At 40.0% G+C, this 19,331-nt stretch overlaps 1 protein-coding gene across 1 annotated transcript in view; it reads left to right on the top strand.

Moving 5' to 3' along the window:
* The window catches only part of WDR72 (WD repeat domain 72), a 224,983-nt gene that overhangs the window by 120,027 nt on the left and 85,625 nt on the right, over nucleotides 1–19,331 (top strand). The window contains exons 14-16 of the mRNA XM_056115668.1: nucleotides 1,594–2,411; nucleotides 10,087–10,181; nucleotides 15,604–15,683. Coding sequence (XP_055971643.1) covers nucleotides 1,594–2,411; nucleotides 10,087–10,181; nucleotides 15,604–15,683 — 993 coding nt within the window. The remainder of the gene's footprint in view (nucleotides 1–1,593; nucleotides 2,412–10,086; nucleotides 10,182–15,603; nucleotides 15,684–19,331) is intronic.

Raw genomic sequence — 19,331 nt, 5'->3', positions numbered from 1 at the left:
TTATTTATTAACCCTGGAACTATTTCTACTGAGAGTCAGATAATTAAGAGATTAGTTTCTGTGCTTCTGGGCCGTGGCCGTGCCGGAGAGCCGCTCGTGGGGGGCAACTGGTGACCTCGGTAGGGCGTGAAGGACAGGCCAGAACGTCCCCTGTCCCATGTCCCTTCTCTATCTGAGCTCCCTTTTCCCCTAGAATCGTTAGCTGGCCTCCAAGCCATGCTGTATAAAACTCACCAACATTCTAACACCCAAGAATGTTGATGAGTTTTATACAGCCGACCTGGGTTTGATTCCTCTGCCCCTCTTGGAGAGCCCAGCAAGCTACCAAGAGTATCTCGCCCGCACGACAAAGCCTGGCAAGCTCCCCGTGGCATATTTGATATGCCAAAAAGAGTAACAACAAGTCTCACAATGGAGATGTTACTGGTGCCCGCTTGAGCAAATCGATGAACAATGGGAGGACAGTGCTACATTATTTACTGTCAAATGAATGTTTAATTTATATGTCTAATTTATATACCTATATACCTGTGGTTGTGTTAAAATTTCTAAGATCTAAAGTGGGAAGTTTTCTTTTTCTTTATTGAATCACCATGAGCTACACTTACGAAAATTTCATGTTTGAGTTTCAGTCATACAATGATCAAACACCCATCCTTCCACCAGCGTACATTCTCCAACACCAATGTCCCCAGTATTCCTACCGCCCCCATCACCCCTCCCCCTCCCTCTATGGCAGACAGTTTCCGTCTTTCTCTCTGCTTAAAGGCATTATTGTTTACAGTAAAGATACTGAGAGGACATCATGTTTGGTCCTTTTCCTACTTTCAGCACACAGCTCCCATCCTGAGTGATCCCTCCCACCATCATTGACTTAGTTATCCCTTCTCTATCCCAGCTGCCTTCTCCAGCAGCGCATGAGGCAGGCTACCAATCATGGAGCAATCTTCCTGGCCCTTGTCTCTAGTGTCCTTGGGTGTTAGTCTCATATTATTATATTTTATATTCCACAAATGAGTGCAGTCCTTCTGTCTGCCCCTCTTTTTCTGACTCATTTCGCTTAGCATGATACTCTCCGTGAACATCCACTTATAAGAAAATTTCATGACTTCATCTTTCCTAACAGCTGCATAGTATTCCATTGTGTGGGTGTACCCAAGTTTCTTTAACCAGTCGTCTGCTCTTGGGCACTCGGGTTGTTTCTGGATTCTGGCTATTGTGAACAGTGCTGCAATAAACATACAGGTGCAGATGTCATTTCGGCTATGCTTTTTTTGCACCCTCAGGATATGTTCCCAGAAGTGGTATTGCAGGGTCATATGGAAGCTCAATTTTGAGTTTTTTAAAAAATGCTTAGATTGTTTTCCAAAAAGGCTGGAACAGTCGGTATTTCCATCAACAATGATAAAGTGGGGAAAGTTTAATAATGTTCAATTTGGAATGGAGTTTTTATAGCTAAAATAGAAATATGAAATTATTTTTATTGTATTCCTATTTAATACTTTTTGTGCCATTTTAATTAATATGAGATATTTGATAAAATATCTTTAAAAATAATAAATTTGACAAATAATTTTTTTATTTCTCCTTTAGGTGGATGATGCTAAGTCTTTTCCAGGACCTTTTAAAGTCTTGCCTGTGAAAACAATGTGGAGTGACATTAGCTTTCACATCCTTTTATTTGATCTGGAAAGCCTCATTGAGCTTCTGCTGCCAACTCCAATTTGTGATGTTGACTCTTCCAATTCCTTCTATGGCACTGAGATCCTTCGAAGAGCCAGAAGCACGGTGGAGAAGAAAACATTGACACTGAAGAGAAATAAAACTGCCAGTGGCCCCCTCTCAGCAGAGGCTCAAGCCAAGCCTGTCAGTGAAAATCTAGTCCAAGGAGATAACGCTATCAGATTCTTAGAAGAAAATGATGGCATTAAAAGGCATAAGAAAATGAAGAGCTCCAAAAAGATACAACCGAAACCTTTAAGAAAAGTTGATGCCAACCTCACAATAGACATAGCCAAATTGCTCCTTTCTTGCCTTTTGCCATGGGGAGTGGATAAAGAATTAGATAATCTTTGCATTAAGCATCTCAACATTTTAAAGCTCCAGGATCCTGTTTCTTTAGGACTTGCTTCTAATGAGGATCACTTCTCACTGATGCTGCCAGGTTGGGATTTATGCAATGCTGAAGTGAAAAAGGATTCTTCAAAAGTCAATTTATTTTCCAGAAAAGTTTTGGACTTGTCAAATAAATATAAATCTACTCTTTTAAATCATATTGGAATACCAAGAGAATTGGAAAATAATTGTGATTCTTTGCAAGAGTCAAACACTATCATTTATTTATTGAACAGACTATTTTTAGTTAATAAGTTAGTTAACATGCCCCTAGAATCAGCATGTGGAAATCACAGGTAAGGTTTATCTATTGATTTAGATTTGTCTATATTTTTAAATGATTACTGTGATTATTATAAATGATCACTTATAATTATTATTATATTCTGTGGTCTGTATTTAGAATATATTCTTCCTTCTAATTTTCCTTCTTCCTTCCTTCCTTCCTTCTCAACCTTTATAGCTTAGTATACATTTAAGAAAATGATTCTTTTTTGTTATTTGAAACAAAGACATAGTGTCACAATAAATGTGTATTTTAACTGATTAAAATGTATTCATTACTCTTATAACGGGCTAGCAAATTATAGTGCTGATGCCAGTCAATTGAGAGATATTCAGGTACATAGACACAAGGATTTATACATGCCTTAAAACTATTCATTTACTCTGAATTGGTATAAAACAAAACCACATGAATACATATTTATATATTTTCTATATCACTAGAAAACAAAACTTTGAAAATGCCAGGATGATACTTTGGCATTTTCAAATGGACAAGAATTTTCAGTACTTCAATTATTTAAAATACAGTTTAGCTATAACAGCAGAATTCTTTACTGTTTATTATCTAATTCTTACCCTTTAAGCTATTTATATCAATGATTCTATTTAACATACTCAGGAAACTTCCATAGAAGCACTGTTATTTGGTTCACAATATCACAGAGGCTTATGGAGTGAAAACGTAAACCACGAGATCAACTCAGTTCCTTTGTCACTGATTCAAAGCTGATTGTGCATTTTATTCCAGAGCCCGATTACCTAGCTCAGCTGTGTGTTTGCTTTTCTTGGTGCTGAAATTCACTGTATATTTTCATAGTGTAATGTTAGGGAATTAAACTAAATGCACCACCTGCTTACCAATGATTCCCTAAGATCCTGAGCACTTGTTTACAAAGGAAACGTAAATAAATTTCTCATTCGTTTAATTCAAAGGAAAAAGTTAATGCATGTGTGAAGTAAAAATTGGGGGTAACTGCCATTGACCTTTCTGCTCTTTTATAAGGTTAATCAATAAGTCTAGGGTCCAGGTCCTGAGTGATAGAGATTCCGTGCTCATTGAATCTCTAGGCTGGTAGGAAGGCTGGTAGGAAGGTCCTGTGGATCGTGGAGACCTTCAGCCAGATTTCCTGGCTAAAATGCGCCTGTGTTTCAGAGTTTTTCCTTCTTTGTTAATTGTCTCTAATAAAAAAATTAGATTAGTAAATTTCTGATTCAAATATTTAGTTCTTCTATGTTTTTACATTCTTTATGTTCAGGCTAAATGCCACTAGCATTTAGAATGTTAAATAGATCTGTGATAGTGGATCATTAAAGAAAAATGATGGGCCAGAGATCTAACCCAGGGATGTGGGGCACCTATGGGTGTCATTAGTTCCCTTGAGTGTGTAAGCCTGGAGGTCCCTGAGAACCAACAGGTGTGGACATGAAAGTTCCCTAATACTGTCAGGATGACCTGGGTAACCCCTTTCACCACAAGGTCTGACAGCACCACATTCTCAGGCCTCTCACACTGCATGCAAACCCAGCTGGCCAAGAACCAGTGAGGTTCCCAAAGCCCTCACCCTGGCCTCCTGTGTACTGTCTGGAAAACCTCCCCCAAGTTTTTTCAGTTAGCTTCTCTTCTCCCAAATGCTTTCTGTCACTAAAAATCTTTACATAGCTCCCCTGATGATGCTGATGCTGATTAATGATAATAATAATGATGATGATGATGATGATGATGATGATGATGATAGCATTGAATTAGAGCATTGTCCTCCCATTGCTCATCGATTTGCTCGAGGGGGCACCAGTAATGTCTCACAACAAATTGTGAGACTTGTTATTACTGTTTTTGGCATATCAAATAGGTCACGGGTAACTTGCCAGGCTTTGTCATATGGACTAGATACTCTCAGTAGTTTGCCAGGCTCTCCAAGAGGGGTGGAGAAATCAAACCTGGGTTGGCCACATGCAAGGCAAATGCCCTACCCACTGTGCTATCACTCCAGCCTAATAATAATCTTCATTTGGTCACTTGGCATCTCATTACTCATCGACTTGCTCGAGTGGGCACCAGCAATGTCTCCATTTGTCCCTGTCACATGCTAGTGTAGCCTAATGTCATCTGCTCATTCTAGGAACATGAAGAGCCTCAAACCGATCATTCAGGGCCTTGACAAAGAAGTCTGACCATCTCATAGGTGGGCAACCACACGATTTTTGACATCCTGTGGAATCCAGTGGGTAATGGCTCTTGTCCAGCAGTCGTCTACAAATCACATTACATGTCCAGTCCATCTGATTTTCGACACCTTGGCAAATGAGACAGCATCACTGATTCTTGATCATCGAGGAGGTCGGAACTCCGGATTCTTTCTCTCATTTGAGTGAAGCATGATACTCCAAGCATAGCTCTTCCAATTTCTCTTTGGGAGACCCGAATAGCGTTCTCATCCTGTTTGCATAGGGCCCAGATCTCTGAGGCTTATATTAATGCAGGAAGAACAGTGGAATTGAAGAGATGTGCCCAGAGCCAGAGGTTCTTTGTCCTCTTAGCTATTTCTTAGATGCTCTTGAAGGTGTCCCAAGTCACTCTCTTCCTCCTGCACAACTCAGGTGCCAGGTCATTCGTCATGTTGAATTCTCGACCTAGGTACACATAACCTAGGTTGCATTCAGAGATGTTTATTCCATTGAAAGCTAATGGAACGTCAGGAATGAGACCGTTTCTCATAAACGTTGTCTTCGTGAGATTTAGCTGCAGTCCAACCTTTCCACACTTACGGTTGAAGTTGGCCAGCATTTGTGCCACTTGGCTGGTGTTTGATGTTATTAGAACAGTGTCAGTAACAACGAGTCTCATGATGGAGATGTTACTGGGTCTGCTCGAGCAAATCGATGAATAACGGGAGGACCGTGACTGTGACTGAGAACAGTGTCATCAGCAAAGCGGAAGTGGTGTAGTTGCCGACTGTCTATCTTCACTCCCATTTCTTCTCATTCCAGTCGCCACATGATGTTCTTGAGGGTGGCACTGAAGAGTTTCGGTGAAATGGTATCACCCTGCTGAACCCCTCTTTTGATGTCAATGATCACTTCCCTGTACAATGGTGAGATCCTGGTAGTGAATCCACAATACAGCTCACAGAGGATTCTGATGTATTGAGTTTGAATGCCCCGTTTGGCTGTGGGTTCGATGATCACTTCAGCCTCAGCAGAGTCAAAGGCCTTCTTTAAATCAATGGACATTAGACAGAGTGGCATCTTGAATTCCCGAGAAACCTCAATGAGCTTGGTTATCATGTGGATATGGTCGATCGTGCTGAATCCTTTTCGGAACCTGGCTTGCTTGCATGGTTGTCCTTCATCTAGTGTTATGGAAATCCTATCCTGTTCACTCAACTGAACAGCTTGTAGACGACAGACAACAGGCAGATTGGGCAATTGGGCATCCAATGTCGTGGATGTCTCCATTCTTGTACAGTAGTACAGTTCTGCTGGTTTTCCACTGGGATGGAACCTTGTATTCAGACAGGTAGCATGAGAAGAGCTGAGCTAGTGTATTGATGAGTACCGACAGCAGGTTCTTCAGGTGTTCGGGTCTGACATTGTCTGGGTCAGGTGCTGTTCGCTTCTTTACTGATGAAAGGGCATGTTGGATTTCGGAAGGGAGAACATTGGGAACAACATATCCATCCTGCTGAATTTGGTATGTGGGCAGGTGGACATGGCTATCGAAGAGATATGAATAGAAGTCATGGATAATCTTCTCCATTGCCCTTCTTGAAGATGTGAGAGATCCATCAGGACAATGGAGGGCAGTCATCTTGGTTTTGTAGCTGGCGAAGGACAGGCGGGCATTGTGAATGCTTTTCCTGGCTACTGCCACATCCGCCAGCACTGCTGCTCTTCTCTCTTTGTGGTCTTCTTTTATCGCTTCTCTGCACTGCTTTGTGAGCTCGGATGTTCACTTGCAGTTGCCTGAGGCTTGCGCCAACCCACAATGGCTAATGAGCTTGAGAGCTTTCAAAGACAAGCGTCTTTTTTTTTGTAGCTAACTCTTTCTTGGCGTTCTTTGCACAATCATGGAGGTGCTGAAGCAGTTGTTCGTATTCCTCGTCAATGTTGCCAATGAAGGCATCTTCTCATGTTGACGCAATAGTGCCAAAGAGCTCCCAGTTGGTGGACATTCTGGAGTTCTCTTCTTAAACTTTGCAGCCCTTTCTCCCTGCTCTGTGAAGTAGAATTTTGCACAAAAATGATGGTGGTCCGATCCCATTTGGAATTTTGGGACAACAGCAACATGGGTCAGGCAAGACCATCGATTGAATATGATGTGGTCAATTTCATTGTGGAACCATCCACAGGGAGACTCTCATGTCCAATGTTCAGATTCGACCTTCTGGAACTCTGAGTTACCATGGATGGTCTTGGTTGACATGATGAACTGAGACAGTCTCTCACCTTGTTGGTTCCATTCTAGACCATGGTTCCCGATGTGGAGTTCTTTGGCTGATCTTCTTGTTCCTATCTTGGCATTAAAATCACTGACAGTGATTTTGGAGAAGGTATGGTCTTCTGTATAGAACTTCTCCAGCTCTATGTCGAACTTCTCAATTTTTCCTTCATCATAATTGGATGTTAGTGTATAGACAACAAGGATAGAAACTTCCAGCAGTGAGCCACATCTATTCAAGTGTAATCATCCGATTCGGGTTGTTAGGAATTCAAATGGATCAATGTTTATGGCCAAGTTCATGTTGTTAATGACACCGACACCACCGACACCTCTTTTGTCGCATGTACCGAGGTACAGTTCTTCTCTAGTGCTGAAAATGGCGTGATGCGATTGATGCCTCCTCCTCTCGATCAGACCAATAATGTTGTACTTGATCTTTCGCCCTTGCACCATCAAGTCCTCGATGGATATATCTCATGCCAGCATACTTGCATTGAAAGTACAGAGTCATTTTTGTCCCTCTTCGTTTTGACAGCGTAGTTCGGCCCTGAGATTTTATCAGCTTCTCCTTTCTTATCCTTCTTATCGGTGCCATATTGTTGGCTCTTTCAGGGTCAGGGGAATGAGGCCCATTGTATTTACTGGTTTGGCATATCAAAAACACCACGGATAGCTTGCCAGGCTCTGCTGTGCGGGCGGGACACTCTCGATAGCTTGCAAGGCTTTCCGAGAGGGATAGAGGCTTTTAGGACATTGGAGGGCAGTCGTCTTGATATTGTAGCTGGCGAAGGACAGGCAGGCATTTAGGGTGGCCTCTAATCTGTCTTACAGGTGTTCCCATGGTTCAAACCATACTTGAACCCCATCAAATATAGTGTGGTAATCTTATATTAAGTGTTTTATGATATGTTTCATGATGCAAAGCATCTGTGTGGTCCGGAAAGCATCCTGGAGTGTGGCAGCGGCTGGGGAATGGAGTTAGCAGAGGTAGTGGAGGTAGTGGAAGTCTGCTGGGCTGCTGGGATCAGGCAGAGGATCTAATAATAATAATAATAAAAAACCAGCTCCCAGAAGAGAACAGTGCAGTCTCCTGGCCCCTCACCTGGCTATCCTCGCCGGGGCCCCTTGGAGGGGAGCGGGTTGAGCTTTCCTCCCCGCCCCGACCAGGGCTCCGGCAGCCGAAGACCTCCAGGACCAGCCACCACCATGCTGAGACCACTCTCCACACACATGAAGGTACTGGCAGAGGGACAAAGCCACACGGGTTCTGGGGCCAAGATCTCCAAGCCTACTCGAATCAGGGCCGAGCATCCTCCTCCCAGATCCTCCAAATTCCAGTAGGCAGGGGTCACACCCACCAACTGGCCCCCTGGCGCCGTGTAATCCCATCAGTGACCAAGACTCAGAGACTATAAAAACTAGCTCCCGGTTTATTATCTTATTATGACATCTTATTATCTCATTCCTACTTTGGACAAACTGGCAGGCTACCGAATGTAGCCTGCCCACACAGCAGAGTCTGGCAAACTCCCCGTGGCATACCCAATATGCCAAATACCAGTAACAATGATGGGTCTCATTCTCCTAAAGAGCCTTGAATATAATCTCAGGGCTAGGATGAAGGAGACATTACTGGGGCCTGCTCGAGGCAATCGACGAATAACAGGATGATTTGTGATTTGTGATTTGTGAATAATAAAAGATAATGCTATGATTCTGGCACCTGAAGTCCTAGGAGTGGATTTGTTCTCATTGATTAACTAGCCTGTGACTGGTACTCATTTTCTTAGACCTTAGGGCCTAGTAAGATATTTGAAAAAATGAGGTAGTTGGTATAAGTGATTGCTAAATTTTTTTATATTCTAATAAACTTGATTGCTAATCAATTATATTGGCTTGTGGAACCATGATACCACAGAGTAGATATGAGGTTTAGTTACTGTTTGCAGAAGCTCTCATTCTGAATTTTCTCTGGATATGGAGCACAGGACATCGAGAATGTGTCTGATTTCCTTTAATGGTGATAGAGGTCTTTGCTGGAATGATTCCACAGCAGGTAAGGCATTAGCCTTGCACATGGCTGACCCAGGTTCGATTCCGTTGTCCCTCTCAGCCCGGCAAGCTACCACAGGTATCCTGCCTGCACAACAGAGCCTGGCAAGCTCCCCGTGGCATATTCAATATGCCAAAAACAGTAACAAGAAGTCTCAGTTCGTGTTCCTGGAGTGAGCAGATTCCATTGGCCTACACTAGCACACAACAGGAATGAATGGAGATGTTACTGGTGCCTGCTCAAGCAAACCGATGAACAACAGGGCAACAGTGCTATAGTGCAGTGCTATAGAGGCCTTTGCACATGCCTTCTATAAAAAAAGCCTTAAAGTCATAGCTACATGCAAGTTAATCTAAAAGTCATGGTTTCAGGCTGAAGAGATAGTACCGGAATAAGGTGAGCCCAGAACCACTTATGGTCCTGTGTACTGTCAGGAATGATTCCTAAGTGCAGCGCCAGGAGGAAACCTTGAGCAGCACTGATGTGGGCCCATAAAACAGCAAAAACAATGATAACAAATTGTGTTTTCATTAAAAAAATTATAGAACGGGACGTGTGAGAATTATAGCACTCTTCATTTCAGAATTGATCTGTTGTCAGAGACTGTATGTCCTCTTTCAGAAGTCAAAGCGAGAGGGACTGAATGTGTTACATCACATTCCTCCAACATGTAACTCTCATTTTGGGAAGGTCGAGAAATTCTTGTATGCTTAACAACTGGATACCAGTTGTTAACTAAATTAACTAAATTAACTAAATTTTAAGTCTTTCTGTCTGTGAGAACCTTACTGGACAGTACCTGTGGGCTCCCTGGAGTTGGGAATCCTGGCTCCTTATACCTGATAAAGACTCTTTGGCAGCCATCCATATATTAGGATTCAAAAATATATTAGCTACATATCTCATTACCTAAAGAAACCAGGTTTCTTCTATAAATATGTTCCTACAGAATCATTCTGGTAAACTAAGCTTAAGATTTTACATAGGTGCAAAGTGAGAAAATAAGGTACATCAGAGAGATTAACTATACGTCACTGATAAAATAATCCACAGTCATCTTCAAAATTTTTTAAGTGGTCACCCATGTAAAACTTACTCCTCAAAAGTTTTCAGACATGTTTTATAATATTTCAAAATCACACAAATTTCAAATATTTAAAAATATTTCTTTCTTTTTTTTCCCCAACAGTTCTTTCAAAGTGGAATCTGTGCATTATAACAAGGGAAAAAGTCCTGACAATGATACTTTGACAATTTCAAGCTTCTACAGTTACTTACGAAATGGTAAAAGACTTACAGATATGATATGATCTGTTTTTCCTATGAATTAAAATGGTCATTCTGATACTAGCTAAACTGGTCTTTTCACTCTTACAGAAGTATGATAACCCATTTCGTTTGGAATATTCTTTCTGTAGGTTTCACAGAGCGAAGTGTTTGCTTCTTGATCAAATGCTGTTTTATTATTTTTATAAGGACCAAATCCAGTGGGTGGTCTTGGGGCCATTGTATGAACTATTACATTGAACCACATTCCTGACCTTAAATGCCTTTTTATCAGTGAGTTGCCCTCCCTTTTTTCTGGCACACATATCCTACCCTTTTCTCTGTTTTACATAATTTTGTGTACTAACATATTATGCCATATTTTATTTTCACTATCACTTACTACTATTAAAAGATAAGATCCATGTTTGCTAAACACTAGTTTTAGTCACTTTGATACATTCTATTTTCCTAGAATATTTTTTTGTGGGGGGGATTTTCAGGTCACAGTCAGTGATGCTCAGGGGTTGCTCCTGAAATTACTCCTGGCAGTGCTTGTGGGATCATATGGGATACCAGGGATTGAACCTGGATCGGCCGCATACAAGGCCTACCCACCTACCAGTTGTACTATCGCTTCGGCCCCAGAAAAATAGTTTTAAGGAATTAAGAACACACATGTTGAGTTATTGGTTAGATAGTAAATAGAAATACAGTTTTGGGAATATATTAATGAGATTCAAGATTTAGGTTTACTGCTTACTTCTTGGTGACTTTGGACTTCTTTTCCAGCCCATTATAGGTCATAGTATTACATTTTCAGTAGTGAGATAGGGTTCGGGATTTGATGTTTTTAATGCTTCCAAAGCTGTTCCAAAGTTGATTGTTACGGTAGGATGACCTGAAAAGCAGTATATAGAGGCTCTCTGAATTATTTGAAAAGAGTATTAGGATTTTTTTTTAATGTAGGAGTACTGATTTTTATTCAGCCACTGATTAGGCTGATTGAATTGTGCATGAAATATGCCATACTTTTTTTTTCATTTTTTATAATTTTATTTATTGAATCACCGTAAGAGCAGTTACAAAGCTTTCAGTTACAAAGCAGTTACAAAGGTTTTAAGTCTAGGTCATACAATGAAACACCTGTACCTTCACCAGTGCCAACTCTCCACCCCCCAAAACCCCAGTATACCCCCATCCCACACCCTCCCCCTACCTGTGAGGCAGATGATTTCCACATTACTCTCTCTCTACTTTGATTGTCTACTGCTGGTTATGAATAACATATGATGCCGCGTGGCTGCAGTAGTGGCCACGGGATTTTGAAATTTTAACAATTAAATCCGGAGGGAATTCTTGCCCAAACCTGCTGGGTTCCGAGATTTGTTCCTGAGTCTCTTGGATCATGGCCATTAAGCAGCTTGAAAAGGAGCCAGAGAGGCCATTTGTGGGTGGCAACTCAGGTTCTCATTGGGGTGGGGAGGACAGGACTGACTCGACCCCTGTCCCGTGAGGCCCTGCTTGTCTCGTCACAGCGGGCCCAAACCTGACTGTCCAATGGCCTCTGGAAGATGGTGGCCACCGAGCTGCCTAGGAAGAGCAGGCGGAGGGACAGCACCCTTTTCCCCCTGAGGTGGCTCAGTGACAGTAACCTACTGTGCAGTCCGGATGCATTTCTGCCAAAAGCTGCTGGGTTTCGAGATTTGTTTCTGAGTCTCTGGGATCATCGCTGTTAAGTAGCTTGATGAGGAGCCAGAGAGGCCGTTCATGGGCATGGGCGACAACTTGGGGTCTCGTTGAAGTGGGGAGGAAAGGCCCGGCTCCACCCCCATTCCATGAGACCCCATGTGTCTCATCACTGTGGGCCCAAACCTGACTGTCCAGTGGCCTCTGGAGGATGACGGCTACAGGACTGCCAGAGGGAACAGGCCAAGGCACGGAACCCATTCCCACCTAGCATGGCCTGGCACTGGTAGTCCACTGCAGAGCCCAGATGCATTTCTGCCTCCTTTGGGTTTCAAGATTTGTTTCTGAGTTTCTGGGATCATGGCCGTTAAGCAGTTCGATTAGGAACAAGTGAGGCCATGCCTCCAATTATATAGCTGAGCCAGAGGTGGTTTGTGGGTGTATCTCTCACATACCTAACTTTTGACCGTTTACTTTCTTGTTAAACTTTGCCCCAAGATTTTGGGATCTGGCCAAAGACACAGCAGCAATTTTGGAGTATATAGAAGTCTGAAGGAGCCATCAGGCTGCTGATGCACTCGCCTCAGTATTGGGAATATTTTAAAGGGTATATTAATAACCTCTAATTATTTAATGCATATATTTAAGAATTATGCTAATACTTTGATTATTTCTCCTCAATTAATGTACAAGCAACCATCAATAGGGAGGCGTGATCACTAATCTATCCTGGGTACGAATACAGAAAGTTACATAACTCACTCAACATAAAACACTAGTCCTACAGAAGATCCTAGAAACCAAGTTCCACTCTCATTCCAAACTGTCACTCTTTGTATTACTTCAGGTCACTTCTCCAGTTGTGATTACATGTCATGTTTCCTCTACAGAGCACCAGACTATCACCTGCCTTCACCTTAGAGACTAATCCTCACTAGGGCTATTTATTTTGGGAATGGGAATAGAATGTAAGTGGTTTCTGCAGAGGGAATAGCTAAGCAGAGAAAAGTAGGTCTCATCTTTTATTATTGTTTCCCAGACCCAAATAGCCCAAGAAGTTTATGAAATTACTGAATAACCTTCCTGATTTCTCAGGATGGTACATATAGCATTGGAAATTGGAAATTCAATTAAGCATTACAGAAATATTTTTGAATTCAGAAAATGGTAGTGAGTGAAAGAAGAGATTTACTCATTGAGAGATTTACTTTTCATTTGGGGGTGATTGGGCCAGGATTGCTGGTGGCTACTCAGCTCTGTTCTTAAGGGTTGCTGCCAACATGCTTACTGGATCCTACCATGAAATAGACGAGGAATGGCTGTATGCAAGGTCAGTGCTTAACACCTTTACTATCTCTCTGTCCCAGTATATTAGTTTTTCTTTCCCCCTTGAGTTTTCTTTCCCACTGCAGTTGCAATTCATTCTTAAATTCTTTAGAACTGCCAAGAAAATTTGGCTGTCTTTTCTACTTAGTGTAAGAATTTTAACAACAGTAAAATGTACTATGATGTACCCCAGGATGTCAGTAAGTAGTCACTATCACTGTCCTCCCATTGTTCATCGATTTCCTCGAGCGGGCCCACTAATGTCTCCATTTTGAGACTTGTTACTGTGTTTGGCATATACAGTACGTCACGGGGAGCTTGCCAGGCTTTGCTGTGCAGGTGAGATACTCTCGGTAGCTTGCTGGGCTCTCCGAGAGGGGCAGAGGAATTGAACCCGGGTCGCCCTGGTCGGCCGAATGCAAGGCAAACACCCTACCACTGTGCTTTCACTCCAGCCCTAGAGTTAAAATCACTGCTTTATGGTAGAATCACAAAGTCAAGAAAGGTACAAGGAAGACTTCCTACTGTGCTTATGAATAAGTTGAATTAAATGATTTTAAAATAATGTTGTTGAGGGCTGGTAGGGTGCTTGCCTTGCATACAGGCAACACATGTTCAATCCCTGGCACACCATATCTTCGCTTGAACCCTTTAGGAGTGATCCCTGAACATAGTGATAAATAAGCCCTAAGGACAACTGAGTGTGGCCTCAATCCTCCTCACCACCAAATGGAGTCAGAAGTTTCTTATATTGCTTCATGTTCTCAACTTACATTCTGTGCAATATCTTGTATCACATTTATCTTGAGCTTTAATGATAAACCTATGTAGATTTAGAGACATATATATACATACATACATGTATAATGGTGATTCGCTGAAATAATATTGTATTAATAATAATAATTAAAAATAGCTTATACTAGGATTTTAAACAAGTTGTTAATGTATTAATTTAAATAGAAAATTGTAGTGATACTCTTTCTAAAACACCATTTTTATCTCATTCCTGAGGTCTGACACCTAGATAATATACATTGGCCATCAAAAAGTCTTAATCCATTGATTTTTTCATTTGAATGAGAATATGTGCACATTTTCAGTTAATGGAAAGTTACTCATTAAGTGCTTTTTTGTGTTGAAAACTGCTGCACACTCTCAATGAATTAAAATAAACTAAGCATTAGCTTGCTCTAAAATTTTCACACTTAACATTAGGTTAAAAAGATAGAACATCCAAGAAGGTAAGCATAGAAGAAGTAACATATAACAAATTTAAACAAATTTAAAATTATATCTGTTGATCGAAATAGTATTCTGGTTAAGGACAAATGTCTTTGATTTTCTTTGTGATACTGATTAAAGATACTTAGTTAAGAATACTCATTCTTAAGAATAAGTAAGAGTAAGTAAGTAAGAATGAGTAAGACTAAGTAAGAATTCCAGAAACTCTTTCTATAAGGAAAGAATTGTAAAATTTGGTGATCTATCTGGAGTAGAAATAGTTGTACTTGCATTCTGTTAGTAAAAAGGTATAAATATGGCCTTGAGGTATTAAAGAATAATTTGCTTTGATGTGGATATATGTTAGTGTATTTGTCAAAAAATGCATTGACACAGTGGAATACTATGGAGCTGTCAGGAGAGATGAAGTTCTGAACTTTGCTTATAAATGGAGAGACATGGAGAATATCATGCTAAGTGAAAACAGTCAGAAAGAGAGGGACAAACATAGAAGGATTGCATTCATTTGTGGAGCATAAAACGACATAACATGAGGCTGACACCTAAGGATAGTAGATACACGGAACAGATAGATTGCTCCATAGCTGGAAGCCTGCCTCATGAGCAAAGGGGAGAAGGCAGCTGGAATAGAGAAGGGATCACTAAGAAAAAGATGACTGGAGAAATAGGTCAGGATGAGGGATTTGTGCAGAAAGTAGATAAAGGACCAAACATGGCAACCTCTCGGGGCCTTATTGAAAACCATAATGCCCCAGAGTAGAGAGAAATTATGAGGAATCATGTCTGCTATAGAAGCAAGGTGAGGGTGGGAAAGGGTGGGTATACCCGGGATATTGATGGTGGGGAATGTGCACTGGTGGAGGGATGGGGGTTTGATCATTGTGTGATTGTAACCCAAACATGGAAGCTTGTAACTATGTCATGGTGATTCAATAACATTTTTAAAAATGGATTTAAATGGACTCCTCTAAATTCAGGCTATATGTGAAATATAATTGATATACTTTTGCAAGGCACCAGTGACTTTGTTAATACACCCTTACCTTAGTATGTATTAGAATGAACCGAAGCATTGGTGTTTGTGGGGAGAAAAAGTTCTTGGATTATTCTAATGTGCAGTTTTAGGTACCATTCATTAGTTAATATTGCCTGAATATAGTTGTCTTATTTGTATTTTTAGGAAAGAATGAAACCCAGATTTCTGAGGCTGACATATTACTTTTGAAACTAATTTCCTGTTGGAGAGATCAATCTGTGCAGGTATGCTGTGATACAGTCAATGTTTTATTGCAAAGCTTCCTTATTGCAACTCACTTATGCTCCCCTTTACTTAAGGGTGTAAGTAAGGATATGGTGTTCTTACCCTTACAAAATATGCTCCGAAGGACTTTTACGTAATGGTTCCCAAAGCAGAGACAGACATAAAAGGGAAGGTAGAAATTTCAGTATACAGGAGGATATCAAAATAGTGTGTTTGCACAGAGGGATCTGAGGAAGGTAGGTTCCTGATGGGGTTTTAATTTGCGGCACAGTTGTCTATTTTTTAATTCCAAAATATCCCATGACATAATGGTCATGACATTTGAGATTTTTCTATGAATAGAAATTTATATATATATACACATATTTTTAAATTCTATAAATACTACATATGTACTAATTCGACAATCAACGGGATGACAGTGACAGTGACAGTGACTACATATGTAGCTGATTTAAAAACTGGTTCTTGAATGATTTAAGTGCTTCTTCCTTTTAGGTTATTTGGATCCCCAAAAGCTGAGTGGGTTGCCTTGCTCAATAAACAACAAATAGTTGCACATTAATTAGAGGAAGTTACAGGAACTGGATTCTTCTATATGAGCTTAATAAATATAAAAGATTTAAGATAACAACAGTAATAATTCCAATCAAAAATGAATATTCTTAACTAAGAATAAAAGTTAACAGGATAACAAAGTTAACTCTAAAGAAAAGGCAGGGACTGACACCATAAATCAAACTAGCTCATCACATGGCAGGTATTAATAGACATGAGTCACCACTATTTAGAAGTGTAATATTAGTACCATACGCTGGATTTCATGGTACACAGTCTCTATCACAGTGTCCCAATCACCTTATAAGTGTGAGTAAACATGAACCTGTTTTGAATTAGGTTGCTGTCCAGTGCTAGTAAATATGATTCGAGATTCATCAAGTCAAACCAACCTAGCATCTGAGTCTGAGTTTAACAATAACAGAGGGATTATCAGTGGATAACCAGGAAGCTGCTCTGATATTTTAGGGAATCTTCCTGTATTTAAAACTCTGAAATCTAGCTTCTATTCCAGTAGTTTGGTTGCCAATTGACATCAACTTAAACTCGCCATGTAAAACCTGGAGCCTACAACTCTCAGATGATTTCATGATACATAAAAGAAGCTGTGTAAGTATTTAGATGATTACTCAGCATCTCAAGATCACCATTCTTAGTGTTATCTCAAAGCCCCAGTACAGGGTATACTTTTGAGAGACAAGGATCATATAGAATAGACAATAACAGTGGGTGACATGACTCAGCTTGACAGCACAAATGCTTCTAAGGGGATAGGAAGCAGGCAACATGATGTAGCTGTATGACACATTTCAGTATTGGCTAGGGAAGGATAATAGGAAGATGGCCTTGAATTCTACCTAATCCTGGTCTGTGCTTCATCTCATCCCAAGTATAGGCTGACACACCATCACTAATTTGTTGTTGTTGTTATTGTTTTACTGAAGGGTAAGGGTTTAGAATTTTAGGAAGATATATATTGTGGAGGACAGAGAAGTAAGGGTCATAGAATATTTATCAAGTTTGTTTGAACTTGAGATTCCATGTCTGGGGTTCTTTAAAATTAGGTGAAGATACTGGATTTGATACCCTGTGAAATATGCATCACCCTCCACACTACCCTACCACAGCCCTTGACTACATATATACAAACTAGAAGGTATACTTTGTACTACTAGGGAGTAGGGTAGGGGTGGGGTTAAGTCTTTGCGCTGTGCTCAGTACTTTTCCCTGACGCTGTACTCAGAGAGTCCTCCTGGTGGCATTTGGGGGACATATGAGGTTCAAGGATGGAGCCTGAGTAGCTTGAATGTAAGGCCCTACTCTCTGTAATTACTTCTGCAATCCCACTTAGTAGTATTTTAAGCTACCTAATACCACATACATAGATACACATAGAGCAATAAAATGTCTTAGTCATTTATCTGATATTCTGTAATCTTTTAACTTTGTCTTTTATTGCTTCATCACTGTAGCACTCCATATGTATTTGTGAGTAGAATTCATTGCCCCCACAACTGAAGTTTCATCCTACCACCAAAATGATGCCTCTGTCGAATCACACCCCTTTTCCTTTGGTCCCAGTTACCACAATAGTTTTCACTGAGTCCAAAAGCTAATTTTGTTGGTGTTTGCCTTTACATTTCCTTTGTATAGAGTACACCTGTGAGTGAAGCCATATAGTAATTGATTTTTCACTTCCTGACTTAAGATAATAATAAGATATTTCACTTAAGATAATCACCTCTATTACATCAATTGTACTCCAAAAGACACAGTTTCGTCAGTTTTAATGGCAGAGTAATATTTCACTGTGTATATTATATATATTATATGAACTATATGGTACAAATGCATATATAATTTTTAAAACGTACACAGGTTTTATTTGGAGGTTTTGAGGGGAAGAAGGGAGAGAGAGAGAGAGAGAGAGAGAGAGAGAGAGAGAGAGAGAGAGGTACTATATGAGGTGCCAAGTATTGAATCCATGTCAGCTGTGTACAAGGCCTTAGTAGTGGTATTATAACCTTGGCCCAGTTTTTTTTTTAAATGAATATTCCATTTTCTGTAGAGATGCATAATCCACTTTATCATCATTTGTAGCAGAATTCCTTTGTCTTTAGATACTTGCAAAAATTTGTTTCCAACTTTTCCAAAATAGGCCATTTTCACAATATGATGTAATAATCCCTTGAAGTTTTTATTTGATTTATGTTTTCCTACGTATTGATTTTTTTTTATTTTCATGTGTTCTTCCTTGGTTCTTCTGAGCACTTCTTTAGAGGAGTGTTTATTCATTTCTTTTGCCCATTTTATGGGATTCAGTTGTTTGCTTTACTGTTGCTGAGTTGTATAAGTTCTTTATTTATTTTGTTTATCAAGACCCTTGCTGAACAGCATTTTCTCCCAATTGTTTTTACTTACAAGAGTTGGGTCTCCAAATACATCTGTGGTATTGAGGTTCTGTAGTGTCTAACATGCTTTCTTCAAACAATACTGGCAGTTGTGTAAAATTTAGGTATTTAATCCATTTTGATATAATGTTTGTGTCTGGGGTAAACATAGGAAGTTTCAAGTCTGATGTTGTTGTTGCTGTTTTGGATATGACTTAACATTTTTTCCCCAGTACCACTTGTTGGAGGGACTTTCTTTTTTATTTCATTGGGTGTTCTTGACTTCTTTGTTATAAATAATATGTCATTTGGATTTATTTCTCCATTCCTAGTCTATTCATTAGGTCTTTAGCTTGTTTTTGTTCCAGTCCCAAAATATTTTAATTAATATTGCTTGGTAAAATACAATTTGAAGACAGGAAGTGTGTGCTTCAGTTTTTTTTTCTCATCCTCACTTTGGCTTTAATCTTTGTGGTACCACACAAATTTTAGAATTTGTCTTATTTCCTTGAAAACTTATGTCATTGATATTTTACAGTGATTGAATTTATAAATATAGTTAAAATAGTATTTTTTTACTAAGCTGTTCTTTCTAACCAGACATTCTTTGCTAAATTTGTCTTTAAGAAAAATAGATATTCAAATTAATATAATTAATCTCATGTTAAAAAAATGAAAATAGATGATGGTGAAGAATTG

The sequence above is a fragment of the Sorex fumeus genome, unplaced genomic scaffold (genome assembly GCF_029834395.1).
Source record: "Sorex fumeus unplaced genomic scaffold, SorFum_2.1 ptg000029l, whole genome shotgun sequence".
Classification (NCBI taxonomy): Eukaryota; Metazoa; Chordata; class Mammalia; order Eulipotyphla; family Soricidae; genus Sorex; species Sorex fumeus.
The sequence above is the reverse complement of the archived record's forward strand: the minus strand, read 5'-3'. Positions and strand labels throughout refer to the sequence as shown.